Below are 15,671 nucleotides of genomic sequence, written 5' to 3'. Positions count from 1 at the left end.
CCACAGCACCAAATTTGAACCCCCCCCCCTTCCCGCCACCCAACCCCCACACAAAAGGAATACAGGAAAATATTTCTGGGTAATAAGATTATGGGAAACTTATAAGGATTAAGATGTAGACAGTTTCCTTTGAAACATATAACTTACCAACATCGTATCTAGCCAAATCTTCAAGCTCTGGTTCTTGTACATCAATGTTTCCAATATCATCACTACCAAGAAAAGATCTATCCTTAGGTGACTGACTAGAAAACAGAGCATCATATAATGCAGACTGCCCACTTTTATTGGCAAAAGATTCGACAACCTCTTTTAAAAAATCTTGCTTGCCACGACTTAAGTTTAGCAACATGTGCCCTGAAAAACAAATTATTTCCATCACTTTAAAAATACACATTGTATTGGCCCACACTATTTGTATACCCAAAGGGAAAATAACATGATTATCGCAGACCTAACCCTCCAACCCAAAAAATACAGATGGACAACAAAAAGGGTGCTTATATAGAAAATAAAGAGAGTAGAGGTTTAATATTATCTGTACCTATATAAGACAGCAGAAGGGAGAAAAAAGACAGGAACATGTATGAAAAATGCCAAGCATATTTACATTTTAGATGAAAAGATTTGGATTTAAGTGGCCATAGGAGAGCAGAGACAACAAGCACTTACTCTCCGCTCTGACATACTGATTTCTAAACCTGGCTGATCACAATCCTTCTTTAAACAACTTTTAAGAATTATTTCCAGGTCCCACTTACAGAGATTTTTATTCCACAGGCTTGCAGTAAGTAATCTAAAAATCACAGTCCTAGGATAAAGTACTGACATATGCTACAACACAGATGAACCTTGAAAACCTTGCTAAATGAAAGAAGCCAGTCACAAGAGATCACATACTGTATGATTCCACTTATGTGAAATGTTCAGAATAGGCAAACCTACAGAGACAGGTTAGTGGTTGCCAAGGCTGAGAGGTTTGGGTAAAACGGAGACTGACTGCTAATGGGTAAGGAATTCCTCATGGAGTGATGAAAATGTTCTAAAACTGATTGTGGTAACAACTGTACTACTCTTTGAACATACTAAAAGCTACTGAACTGTACACTTTAAACGGGTAAAACGTAAGATATAAGAATTATATTTAAACACCCTCCTTGGAGTTAATTCTGCTGGGCAATCAGGTTTGGTGACCACTACACAGTTGTATCATCACGCCTAGAGAGGGCACCCTAGGGATGCCCACATCAGACATAAAAAAATATAGGCGATGTTTTTCTTTTGAGACGGAGTCTAGTTCTATAATCTAGGCTGGAGTGTAGTAGCACAACCTACGCCTCCCAGGTTCAAGCAGTTCTCCTGCTTCAGTCTCCAAGTAACTGGGATTACAGGCACGTGCCTCCACGTCCAGCTAATTCTTGTATTTGTAGTAGAGACGGGGATTCACCATGTTGATCAGGCTGGTCTTGAACTCCTGACCTTGTGATCCTCCTGCCTCAGCCTCCCAAAGTGCTGGGTTTACAGGCGTGAGCTACTGCACCCAGCCAGCGATTTTTATCTAACTGTGACACCCTGCAAAGGCACTTAGAGAGCCCTGCAAGGTTAGAAGAAAAACAGAAAAGGAAAAAAGTAGAAAGACACTTTAAGGACTGAAAGTCTAACTCCCACAAGAAAAAGCGGGCTATGGAATACGAGAGCAATATGAGCTTTGGCCAACAGCCTAACCATACACCAAGGCTTTTAATAACTTTGATTTACTACTACATCTTGCTCTTTACAAAATTCATCCAATTTTATATCAAAACACTATGTTTCTTCAGTTCAGTGCTTGATTCACTGGCTACCCGACTACCTTAAAGCTCGTATCTTAGCAAATCACAGGTAATAAATATGTAATAGACCTTTAGGATTCATCCCAATCAGCCAAAAATGAGAAAAAAAATCTACAAATTCCAAGAGCCTAATACAAGGTAAGTATTTATCTTCTTTCTCACTATGCTCTCAGCTCTTTAAGACAGATCCATAGCTTCTTCATCTTTATATTCCCACGGCAGTGTTTTTAGAAGCAGCTGGTGTTAAATGGTTGGCAAATCAATAATTATACTTTGTTCAGAAAGCGATGAAATATTCAGGATAGAGGCTGTAGCAGCCAGATAAAGAAAGATTTAAGAAATCCTCTCCACCTACGAACAAACAATATCAATTATTCACTTCTTTTAAAGAATATGCTATTTCTTCTCATCTCTTCCATACCTATTGCTCTTAACTGATACAGCAAAAGAAATTATTTTGATAGATTATCTCCTGGACAGACAGAAGATTTTATCATAAGACATGTCTTAACAGAAATTTACCTTTTTTCTTTTTAAATTAGTTTACCATTACCTGATTGGCTCAGACGGTCACAGGCCATCATTTCCAGCAGATTTTGTCCAGCTTCTCCTTTTATTAATTTAAGCTTTGGTCTTGGAACCTAATAATTTTAGAATCAAATATCTTAATTTTATGACACCCATCCTTCTAATAGTAAGACAGTCTTTTCTATTACACTGTACTTTTTTTGATAATAAACTAACACTTAACCATTAATTAAACTGAATTGGAAAAGACTGCAAAAACTGGGAACCAAGGAATTTATATAACCTATGAAAGACAGGCCAGGTCAGGAGTGGATCACATCTGTAATCCCAACATTCTGGGAGGCCAAGTCAGGCAGATCACTTGAGGTCAGGAGTTCAAGATAGGCCTGGCCAACATGGTGAAACCCAGTCTCAACTAAAAATACAAAACAAACAAACCAACAAACAAAAAAACCCAGGTGTGGTGGCACACACCTGTAATTCCAGCTACTCAGGAACAGGAAGCCGAGGCACAAGAATAGCTTGAACCTGGGAGGCAGCGATTGTAGTAAGCCGAGATTGCACCACTGCACTACAGCCTGACAAAGTGGGATTCCATCTCAAAAAAAAAAAAAATGCTGTTAAAAGAAAGTCAGAGGGTAAAAAAAAAAAACAACAACCCACAAAGATGGGCTAGACATGGTGGCTCACACCTGTAATCCCAGCACTTTGGGAGGCCAAGGTGGGGGGATCACTGGAGCCCAGAGTTTGAGACCAGTCTGGGTAACATGGCAAGATCCTATCTTAAAAAAAATTTTTTTTAATTAGCCAGATGTGGTGGCAAACACCTGTGGTCTCAGCTACTCGGAGGCTAAGGCAGGAGGATCACAAATCCAGGAGGTCAAGGCTGCAGTGAGCCATGATCATGCCACTGTGCTCCAACCTGAGTGACAGAGCAAGATCCTACCTCAACAAAAAAAAAAATGCATAGAGCACTTCTGAGAAATTAGTTTCTACTAAAAGCACATTCATGTTACATTCAGAGAAATGGAAAAATTATATTACTTTTCTGCCCTGCATAAACAGGCCAACAGCAGATGTCCTATTTCAGTAAAGATGACAGCCCCACTTTAAACAGCACAGGTGAAACAGTATTTGGAAATGCCACATTTTCAGAATATGGACAATATGAGAAAGCACTGGAATAAATGGGACAGCCAGGAGATTAAAGAGATCCTAATGCCATAACCTATGGGAAAAAAGAAAGCTGAAAGCATGATGAATAGAATGTCGAAAAGAAGACTGACGGTTGCCTCAAATATTAAAATTATTTTGTAAAAGAAATCATCAAAAAAAGTAACAAAACCAACAGGTAGAAGGCTTGAAGAATTTTTTTTTTTTTTTTTTTTTTTTTTGAGACGGAGTCTGGCTCTGTTGCCCAGGCTGGAGTGCAGTAGCACAATCTCGGCTCCCTGCAACCTGTGCCTCCTGGGTTCAAGCGATTCTCCTGCCGAAGCCTCCCAAGTAGCTGGGATTACAGGCGCCTGCCACCACACCTGGCTAATTTTTTGTGTGTTTTTAGTAGACATGGGATTTCACTGTGTCAGCCAGAATGGTGTCTATCTCCTGACCTCGCGATCCGCCCGCCTCGGCCTCCCAAAGTGCCGGGATTACAGGCGTGAGCCACTATGCCCGGTGATGCCTTGCTTTTTTAAATGTTTCTTCATTGTTCCACTTCAGCACATAAATACCTACCTCAGTCTTTCTTTTGTTAACTGCCACGTATTTGAGCATCTTAGATGCTTGTATTTTATATTATCAGTTTATGTTAAAGCTTAATGACTGAAGGATTATAAGCATAAAAATTAGGTTATGTGCTGGCATTTGGGTATTTAAGAATTGGCTAATTTTTATGATAAGATTTTCAGACTCTGGATAAGATTTTCAGACTCTAATATATCTATATTAGATATAGACTCTAGATCTAATACTGTGGATCTAGTAAGTACATCTGCATTTCAGCTAGATATTTAACAAAGTCTCTTAAAACCTTTTTGTTAAGATGAGGAAATAATGAGTTGAGATGATTTGAATTGAGTGGATTCACAACTAATTAACTGGTCACAAATTCAACCATTGAATAATTTTGTAAAACAGGCCAAGTTTATGAATTGAGGTCAGTTTGAAAACAAAAAGAATTATGTCAACATTTTGTTTCTTATTTTGTATGCTCTTTCAACATATAGATGACAAAGTTTGACATGATGTTTAGAAAAGTTGTAAAAGGATAGGTGACATGAATGTTTCTAAAATCCAAAATCAAAGCTTTTAGGTTCATAAAGAATACGTTTTGAAAAATAAGCATGTTTGGAAAGAATCATATTCTCATTTTAAAATTCTACAGGCCCTTAAGAATATGCTATGAAGACTCCTTTCTGGTCCCTATTTACTTCTCCGCCCTCAAAGAAACTAATGTTAGTGCTTTCTTGTGTCTTCAGGAAATATTTATGCATCTCCATGGACACACACACATAGCCCCTGTCCTTTAAAAAAGGAGAAAAACATCTGAATACTGTATTTACTTTATTTCCACTAACGGTATCTTGGAGAAATTTCCATGTCAGCATATATAAAGGGCATTCTCATTATTTTTGATGCTTGCATATTACTCCATTGTATGTATGCACTGTAGTTTCGGAGTTTTTAAAACCAGGGTTTTAAAACCAGTATTTTAGCTTGCTTTTTTTTTTTTAATGCTATTTCAACTAATTTAGCAATGATTAACTTGTGCCATGAATTCCTAAAAGAATGGCAGTATCAAAGTATATCTGTTCATTTATAATTTTTAGAGCTGTTGCCAAATATCTAACTCTAAAGAGGCTGTACTGAATTACATTTCCACCACCAATTAAGAAAGTGGTGATGGAATTAAAAGCCACTGCTCTAGTCACCCAAATAATTACTTTTGGATGCTTCTAGTAAGTGGACATTACCTATGACAGAACATTTTCAGTGATGGACATTAATTACTTTTCAGGGTAGCCCAGTGCATCTTCAGGTGATTCGGTTCTTGGTATTTCCTTATGCAGAATAAAAATATTCAGCCGGGCACGGTGACTCACAGCTGTAATCCTAGCACTTTGGGAGGCTGAGGCAGGCTGATCACAAGGTCAGGAGTTTGAGACCAGCCTGGCCAACATAGTGAAACCCTGTCTCTACTAAAAATACAAAAAAAATAGCTGGGCATGGTGGTGGGCACTTGTATTCCCAGCTACTTGGGAGGCGGAGGCAGGAGAATAGCTTGAACCTGGGAGGTGGAGGTTGCAGTGAACCAAGATAGCACCAGTGTACTCCAGCCTGGGTGACAGTGCAAGACTCCATCTCAAAACAAAACAAAGGCTAGGCATCTGGCAATAGGTAAAGCACACCCACAATGAAGCACAGTATTTTTTAAAAGTAGATAAAGAATGTTTTAGACATTTGCATATGCAAAAAATATTTTTGAACACCCAAGAAACTCCTAAGAGTAGCTATCATCTAGGAAAGGAGACCTGAGTGAATGGATTAAGAGGAAAACTAACTTTTTATTATTAAAAAAGTTCACAGCCAGGGGTGGTGGCTCATACCTGTAATCCCAGCATTTTGGGAGGGGCAAGGCAGAAGGATCACCTGAAGCCAGGAGTTCACTCGAAGCCAGGGTCAACCAGCTTGAAGCCAGGACCAACCAGCCTGGGAAACATAGCAAGACCTTGTCTTTACATAAATTTGAAAATGCAGCCAGGCATGGTGGCAGGTACCTGTAGTCTCAGCTACTGAGCTGAGACTGAGGCAAGAGAGATTCACTTGAACCCAGGAGTTCGAAGATGCAGTGAGTTATGATCATGCCACTGCACTCCAGCCTGGGCAACAAGAGTAAGGACTGTCTCTCAAAAGTACACATTAAAAATTTTAGGCTGGGCACAGTAGCTCATACCTATAATCCCAGCACTCTGGGAGGCTTGAGCCCAGTTCAACATTACAGTGAGCTACGATTATGCTCCAGCCTGGGAGACAGACCAAGACTCTAATAGATAACACAGACAGATAAATTTTAAAGTTTCCATTAAAAATAAGAACTATTAGCTGCTTGAGAATTTCTGTAATAAGAACCTTTTAATGTTTATATTACCTAGTGAACCTGACTAAATCTATTAATTTTCACTAATTTATTCCTTATAAACACAGAAGTTTCTATTAAGCAAATATTAGCACTCAACATTGTGAACTGCCTATCAACAGTGTTTTTAAAAGATTTCTATTAGAAGGAGGTGCCTTCACTAAAAGTAATGAATCTTTTTTTCCCTCCCCCAAGCAAAAAAAATCCTTCTCTAAAATTAGCAATCATTTTTCTAGCCTGGTTTAATGCTTATTTGGGAGACTGCTTATTTCTTTTCCTTTCAAAAGTAATGCAAGCTCATTAAAAAAAAAAGCTATAAAAAAAGGTTTTATGTTTTCAAAGATTAATACACTGTTATATATTATATACAATACAAACATGTTTTTCCACTAACATGTTAATGGGCAATCATATTCTTCTATCATAGCTTATAAAGTCATTGCCCTATATCTACTTATTAGGTTTTCGTCCAAGTCACACATCTTTTTTAATTAAGCTTTACCCATAATGTGAAATTACATCTTTATCATATGTTCCCAAAAATGGCAGAGTAAAAAGATCAAGCTCTTCAAATTTGTCTCCAAACAAATCACAGCAATGCAGACTGTCAACGGCTGTGCATGCAATACCCTGTTTCACCAGCCTCACCAGTATTAAGCACACTTATTTTCCACTCTATCAAACTATTTCATTTTAACTTTAATTCCACAGGTTTGGTCACATATGGTCATCACAAAGCAGAGCATATCTCCATTTAAAACACATTAAGACTCAGTGAAATGTCAACCGCTCCTATAAGTGGAAGACTTACCTGAAATGCTATGAGATAGCACAATGCAGCCAGCTCAGAAAGAGCTCGCCATTGAATATCACTATGCTGACCCATCTTCAAAAGCAGAGAACCAGCATGCATGTAGAAATGTCCTCTCATTTCTAAGAAAGTAGCTGACAGTTCATCATTTCCACTCAATGAAGATTTCACAGACTGAAGAGCGCTATCAAAACTGTAATATTAAAATATCAGATAATCCACACTTACTGCACTGTGAATAATCATGGTTTTCATCATTTAATTCAAACTAAAATGAAAATTTTATTTCAAGATTCATCTTCTACATTCAACTCCTAATAATTCTTATTTGCCATAAATTATGAATTACCTAATGCTTATTTTTATCCTGCATACTTCCTATACTTCAAGCTTAACCTCTCAAATGATGTCTTATTCCCAGTTATTTCCAGCCCTCCAGTCACAGGATAGATACATATCAGATTAGTGATTATAGGTGCATATTTCAAATAAACCAGGATAAAGTTGGAAAAGTATTTTCTAGTTTCTTCCTGATTATATGGTTTCATTATTTAATTAAAAGTTGTAATTTCTCAAATTAGACATACCATTTCCAAATTACAATAACTAACAGATACTTAAGTATCAATATGGTAATTGCTCTTTTTACTATATAGTTACAGAGTTAAATAAATTATATTTCTAACTATTATGTGTAATGTATATTCCAAATTAGTGCTTCTAAATCCTAATGTTTCTCCGTATCTTAACTCTGGTAGAAAAGTAAAAGCAAACACTTAAACATGAAGTATGATTTTAAAGCAGCTTTATAATAAAGCAACCAGAGCAAGCGAGGTCTGGAGATCGCCAAGCGTTCTCAAAAACCCCTTCAGGGAATCCATGAAGTTAAAATTGCTTTTACAACACTTTATATAAAATATAAGACATTTTATATTTTAAATTCTCATTTTCTCATGTATGTAGAGCTGAGTTTTCTGGCGGTTTCATGACATGTATGGTTTTACAGACTGAAAGAGGAAGTAAATGAGAATCTAGCTATGTTTTATTAAGTGAGACATTAAAAAGATATACAAAAATGCAAGAACAATGACACTGTCTGACTACTATTTTGCTGTTGGAAAATAATTATTTTCAGAAAAAAATGCTGTTGTTATTGGCCAGGGACAGGGGCTCACGCCTGTAATCCCAGCATTTTGGGAGGCCGAGGAGGCTGGATCCTGAGGTCAAGAGATCAAGGCCATCTTGGCCAACATGATGAAACCCCATCTCTGCTAAAAATACAAAAATTAGCTGGATGTGGTGGCACGTGCCTGTAGTCTCAGCTACTCAGGAGGCTGTGGCAGGATAATCCCTTGAACCCAGGAGGCAAAGGCTGCAGTGAGCCAAGATCATGCCACTGCACTCCAGCCTGGCAACGGAGCGAGACTCTTTCTCAAAAAAAAGAAAAGAAAAAGAAATAGCGGTTAGAACATTCACCTTAGGCTTGACTATGACAAAACTGAGTATTTAACTATAAGGCTAATTTTAATCAAGCTTGAACTGTAAGAGTTCTTTAAAAAGGAAAGTCATATAAAACCAATTGGAACATCCCCATAAAAGAAAAATAAGATTGCCTCCAAGTGGTTCACTGTATTAACTATAACTTCTGGGTACATTATAGAAATAATGATTCAGTAAAGAAGTTTAGAGCAATGAATTTACTGCTAAAAGAAAAACAGTGATTTATACTAAAGTGTTCTCCTCAAAGTCAACATACCTTTCCAGTAATTCTCTACTTTCCTGCACATCTCTAGTGGAAAGTGTAAGCAGCATAAGATTAGCATAGGCCAGCAGTAAGTCTGTATTGGTTGCTCGCCAGTTACTTTTATCAGACTCCAAACACTGTAAAGACTCCAGATATTCCTATTTTGTGGAATGAACAGTAAGTTACAAAACACAATCAAATGTTAAAAAATTAACCATTTTATGCCTACAAATTTCTTTTCTCATTCTAACCACATTTGTGAAACTATATTTTTACATCAACCTTATAAATGAAAACACCAAAAATATATATATTTATCATAGTTATCTCCCCAATTTTCCCATTATAAATTTAACTGATCCTGGTAAAAATTTCATTTTATAATTGTTCTACATTAATAAAAGAAATTTCAGTCTTGAGAGGTACTGCTGCTTTAATACAAAAAGATGTATGCTAATTGACTACATAGAAATGTAAAGACCCAATAGCTTTCACCTACCTTAAGGGTTTGTACAACACATGAATTCCATTCTAAACTTGAACGCAAAGCTATGTTTCTCTCTGCCTCATGGCAGTGAGCCACAGCATCCTTCAATCTTTTATTTGAGCGATATAACTCCACTAGCCGAATGTTCACATGGATGTCATCAGGTCTTACATAAAGTTCTGACTGAATCAAGTCAAAAAGTTTATTCCATCCATCTTCACCTTCACAATCTAAAAGCTGTTCCTAGAGGGGAAAAAAAATCATTAGAGTACTACCTGTGCAATTTTACAAGTCACGGTCCCAATGAGCACCATTCCACTATGCCTAGCTTTATGATGACGCCACCAAAAATACCATCCTATATACCTTATTTGTCCCTTCAGAGAATTACTTACAAACCAGAAACTAAGTCTCAAGCACTGTATGTGGAGAAAAGCATCTGTGATTACTGCAGTAGCTCATACTCTCCTCAGAGACTACCAGGACTATTGCCACACATCCTTATCCACCTGAGTCACCACCAGAAGCCTAGATCTCACCAGCTGATCCTCAGCAACAAGGTCCTTATCTTCAAACTGCTCTGTATCTCCTTAATCTGACTCAATCTTACATCCCCTCTCCTCCCACTGTTCTGATACCTTCATCATCATCTCAAAACACTGTCACCACCTCCTGATCTTAAATGAAGTGAGTATCATCTCAGGATAACCCCCACTACCAGGATGGCTTTTTCTCTCTGAACTTATATACCAGGAGAGAAAGTAGGGTTTGTGGCCACTCACTTCTCATTTGTGATGCTCTTGCATCAGCTCTCAAGAAGCTAAGACCACAGGCATGCACTCCACGTCTCGCTAATTTTTTTTTAATATTCTGTAGAAATGGGGTCTTGCCGTGTTGCCCAGGCTGACTACTCAGTTCTTTAATCACTTCATCTCCAGTAATGTTGTGCTCCACTCTATCCTCAACCACCCACTTGCCACTGACACAGGTCTTCAAAATCTGTATTTTGGTCATACCACTGAAATCACCATACCTCCCTTCTTATTCTTCTACCTCACTGGGGGCCTACGTACCCTTACTGCTAGAAATATACTTCACCACCACATAACAAGTTCCTTTCAGGACAATGATATCACAAAGTTTTAAGTATCTGTGAACACATACTTTCTTTCTTCTGTCAGTCAAAAAATGCCATAACCCCTTACATCCATAATTGTTTGCTTAGATCCCTTCAACTAAGTCCCTCTTTTCCTCAGAAGAACCCTACCAACTGGTTTCTGTGTACTTACATTTGGGAAATCACAACCTCAGGCTAACTGATTTCATTTTCATTATCTCAACCCTCAAACTGGTGCTGCCTAAAACAAAATACTATTTTAGTACTAACAGACTCACTTTCTCCACTCTCTTGACTCTTAACCACCTCCTCCTATTTCCTCAACTTTCCCATACCTTCCTTTGACCCTCACTTTCAACTTACAATCTAGATTCATCCTTCACTGAGACACCTGATGCTATCACACATAAATTCCATTTTACCTTACCTACTTAAACTCATCTTCCCCCAGCTCTCTCTGCTACCAAAGACTAAGCCACCCATCGGTGTTCTGTATTTCATTCTCCTCTCTCCTTTATTAATTTCTCATCTTCTGAATGAAATGGATGATATTCTGGCCTCTCCCTATCTACAAAAGCCCTAGTCTTTGACTCTATGTCAAAAAAAGTTTTTAAACCATTGTGAGCGCTTTTAAAAAGTTCTCTCATCCTTGAGAGAAAAAGCCTTCTCAACTGCAATACTTTCATTCATTAAACAAATGTCAAAAACTGTTTACCTTAGCAAGCCTTAAATTTTAGGAGAAATGGAATACTTTGCATGAGTTATAAATCTCATGAATTTCAATTTCAAAACAAAGAAAAATCTGATACAGGAAAAGTGCAACAGTGCCTTTAAGTTATTGAAGAAAATTTTTAAAGAATGCTTCAAAGTATCTAACTAGTTACACTGCAAGAAAAGAAGCCCCTACCATTACATATGTTCTTTAACACTACTGACACCAAATAAAGTGACACACACTAGACTGCCATGCCCAATATGGGAATTATGTTTGAGGTATAACACCTAAGAAAGTATGGTAAAGAAATCTGCACAATTAGATCTAATGTTTTAAATTACTATTTAAAATCCAGCTGCTTATTACTGAGGAGAAAAGTTTAACTTGTTGGTAATAATTTCCCTTTGGAAGCATTTTCAATGATTTTTCAGCTTCAAAAATCTGTACATGATTGTTCACAGCAGTTGAACAATAGCCAAAAACTGGAAATAACCAAAATGCCTCTCAAAGTGAATGGTTAAGGCTGGGCATGGTGGCTCACACCTGTAATCCCAGCACTTTGGGAGGCTGAGGCGGGTGGATCACCTGAGGTCAGTAATTCAAGATCAGCCTGGGCAATACGGTAAAACCCCATCTCTACTAAAAATACAAAAATTAGCCAGGCATGGTGGCACACCCATAATCCCAGCTACTCAGGAGTCCACAGCACAAGAATCGCTTGAACCCAGAAGCCAGAAGTTGCAGTGAGCCAAGATAGTACCACTGCACTCTAGCCTGGGCTACAGAGCAAGATTCTGTCTTAAAAAAAAAAAAAAATTATAATTATTTCAAAATTTTATTTTTTAAATTTCCATCAGAAACATATATAATGGGAGTGGGAGGCTGCTAAAGGCAAATATACATTTATAATTTAATATTGTACATAATGAAGTATACATTAATATATATTAAACATTATATAACAATATATATTTTAAATGTGTGCCAAACATATTGGCAGACTTTCTCCAGAAGAGTTACTTAGTAAGCTGTATTTTACTTTAGAAAGAATATCAGGACCAGTCAACACACTAGCAGGAACTTCCTATCATTTTTAAGCAGTGACATCTTATATACTAGAGAAACCACCTTTTATCCTTTGCTTGAAAACCTTACTATCTGAAAATATAATCCCTTCTACTTTCAGACAATAGTTATTAGAAAACTCTTCTTTAAAATATCCCTAAATTGTCATCCTGTAGGTAATTTTCACTTAATGACGCAAAAACTGTATACCAGGCAGAACTTAATGTAAATCTTAGCTCTACCACCAGCTACTAAACTGTAAAATCCCTAAAATATTAATTATTCCAGAAGGGTAAAAAGAAAAATTTAAAGAAAACACAAACACCTGGGCTTAAGGTTTGCTACTGAAAATTTAAACTCCAAATATTAGAAATGTCTGTGTTTTAAGTTTTCTCCTTTTTTTTTTTTTTTTTTTTTTTTTTTTTTTTTTTTTTTTTTTTTTTTTTTTTTTTTTTTTTATAAACTGCAGGACTTCCTGGGAAAAGTTTAGCTGCTCTTTCAACCCAGTATTTTGCTCTTCCATCAGTAACGTCGTTTTTACAAAGCAATTCTGCAATCTTCAACACAAGATCTTTTTGTGTTGGGTTTAATTCCACTGAACGCTAATAATAGAAAAGAAATTGAAGGTTAGTAAATAATAAATTTTATGTATGTATGCATATACACTCTCATACAAAAGTTAAAAAATTATCACTGCAACTATTAAAAAATTCTATTTCTAGAGAAAATATGTTACTTCAAATGTGTTTAAATAAAAGTGTCTTGGGATTTTCTGGAAATGAATCAAATAAAAATTACACTTTTATCGTATCAATGCAAAAAACACAAAAGAGCACCATTTCTGACCATGTTAGATTTAAAATTTATAGGTGTTAAGTAATTCTAAATCTGTTCCAAGCTATGTCACATAATGGTTCTATGATGCCAATGCTTGTTTTATGATATTCATAAAATATATCTGATTTATTCATATAAACTTCTCTGGCCATCATGTGTTTGGCTATGCAAAGGCTACAGAATCATGTAACTTACCCTGTAACATTCAACAGCTTTATCGGTGTTTTCTTCCAATTCATAAAGAAGACCCAGAAATCTGTGAGCTTTGGGATCCCTCTCTTGCACATTAATATATGTACATATGTATCTGTTTTTTAAAAGTAATACAAAAGTAAATTAAACTTAGAACTGTACTTTTAAACGCTAACTAAAGAATACATCTTAAACCAAAGCAACCACTAAACTAGTTTATACTGTTACTCAATGCTACCACTATTTATGTGGATAACTCAAAAGTATTCATAGAAAAAAACAGGTAATACTTAAAAACACGTACATAGCATTGACAACATACTCATTTTACCATTAAATGTCATATTTACATTTTCCTCCAGCGTCAACCACACATAAGAAATGAACATATAAATTGCTTTTTCTTCCTGATCACATTTTAGTAAAACACTGAGTTTTGCAAATAAATTAGAAAAGTGATTATAGTAAACATTTTTAAAGTTATTATAATGCAAAATCCTAAAGAGCAACAATTGTCCAAACAACAAAGAGAATATATTTACCCTTTAAGCATGAAAGTAATTTCTAACAGTACTATACCCAGCTAAAATTGAACAGAAGAAAAATTACTAACTACAGTACCAAATACAGGCAATTTCCATTTCTCAAATCAAGTAACAACTAAAAATAAGGATATTTACTAATTTTTAGTTGTTACTTGATTTGAGAAATAGAAATTGCCTCTAAGGTATCCTAGAGGATATTTACTTATTAATACTTGACAGAAATTAGGCCAGACCTATACTAAGGGAGCCAAGTCTCACAATAACAAGGTATAAGGATTAACAGTCACAATGGTGCTAGTTACATAATTTATGTGCCACCATTTTCCTTTCTTATCAGCATTTCCATCTTCCTTTGGATGCCTTTAAAAGCCCGCCTCCCGGCTAAGAGCAATAACTTACACCTACAGTCCCAACACTATAGGTGGCCGAGGCAGGCAGACTGCTAGAGCTGAGGAGTTCCAGACTAGCCTGGGCAACATAGTGAACCCTGTCTCCACCAAAAAATACAAAAATTAGCCAGGCATGGTGGTGCATATCTGTATCCCCTGCTACCTGGGGGGCTGAGGTGGGAGGATCTCGAGCCCAGAAGACAGAGGTTGCAGTGAGACAAGATGGAGCCAGCCGCTGCACTCCAGCCTGGGCAAGAGAGACAAATGCTGCCTCAAAACAAACAAACAAACAAAACAAAAAAGCCTGCCTCCCTCTAAATTTTCTGCTTTAATCCGCTCCAAGTCAGGAAATCAGAATCACCGGGCTTCTTAATCCCTAGGATAGAGCCTTAGAGCGCCACATACTGCATCAATTAAAGATCTTTTATACAAGCTATTCTCCTGCCTTGCAATTACAGTTGAATTTTTTATTCACTGATATATTCCATCTGATTAAGGTATCAGATACCTAACCAAAAATAAATTAAGATATAGGCATGGGCCGGGCGCGGTGGCTCAAGCCTATAATCCCAGCACTTTGGGAGGCCGAGGCGGGTGGATCACGAGGTCAAGAGATCGAGACCATCCTGGTCAACATGGTGAAACCCCGTCTCTACTAAAAATACAAAAAATATTAGCTGGGCATGGTGGCGCGTGCCTGTAATCCCAGCTACTCAGGAGGTTGAGGCAGGAGAATTGCCTGAACCCAGGAGGTAGCGGTTGTGGTGAGCCGAGATTGCGCCATTGCACTCCAGCCTGGGTAACAAGAGCGAAACTCCGTCTCAAAAAAAAAAAAAAAAAAAAAAAAATATATATATATATAGGCATAGTCCTCTTTTACTCTAACGCAAGACAATTTTTAGAAAAAATGTTTTAAGCCAAAGTTTCTTTCCCTTGGTATAAACAAACAGCAACGTGCAGAAAACACTAATTACAGGTTCAATCTCAATGGAATCTAGGCTGGTCCTTAGCATCAGACCAAGGGATAAATCCCTTATTCCAGAGTACACTTAGGAAGAACTACTAAAGAACATATTTTTACCTATTTCAAAGAAGAAAATGGAGGAGAGGCATTGATTTTAAAAAACGAATACATGTTTAAAGCTTGTACTTACTTTTTAGCAAGATCATACTCTTTAGCTTCATAATACAGCTTTGCAAAATAGAATCCTTTCATTGACTTCTAAAAAAAATAAAGTATAAGTTATTTTACTTTTCATATAGAAATATTTTCC

General features: G+C 36.9%; 1 protein-coding gene across 1 annotated transcript in view; it reads right to left on the bottom strand.

Moving 5' to 3' along the window:
* RANBP2 (RAN binding protein 2) overlaps positions 1 to 15,671 on the bottom strand; it is a 65,972-nt gene that overhangs the window by 37,956 nt on the left and 12,345 nt on the right. Inside the window, exons 2-9 of the mRNA XM_017541142.1 lie at positions 15,552 to 15,619; positions 13,467 to 13,578; positions 12,885 to 13,036; positions 9,550 to 9,781; positions 9,063 to 9,208; positions 7,307 to 7,499; positions 2,386 to 2,473; positions 148 to 357 (exon numbers count right to left, since the gene is read on the bottom strand). Coding sequence (XP_017396631.1) covers positions 148 to 357; positions 2,386 to 2,473; positions 7,307 to 7,499; positions 9,063 to 9,208; positions 9,550 to 9,781; positions 12,885 to 13,036; positions 13,467 to 13,578; positions 15,552 to 15,619 — 1,201 coding nt within the window. The remainder of the gene's footprint in view (positions 1 to 147; positions 358 to 2,385; positions 2,474 to 7,306; positions 7,500 to 9,062; positions 9,209 to 9,549; positions 9,782 to 12,884; positions 13,037 to 13,466; positions 13,579 to 15,551; positions 15,620 to 15,671) is intronic.

The sequence above is a fragment of the Cebus imitator genome, unplaced genomic scaffold, assembly GCF_001604975.1.
Source record: "Cebus imitator isolate Cc_AM_T3 unplaced genomic scaffold, Cebus_imitator-1.0 Scaffold131, whole genome shotgun sequence".
NCBI lineage: Eukaryota > Metazoa > Chordata > Mammalia > Primates > Cebidae > Cebus > Cebus imitator.
Note: the sequence above shows the minus strand (reverse complement) of the source record. Positions and strands in the feature narration are given on the sequence as shown.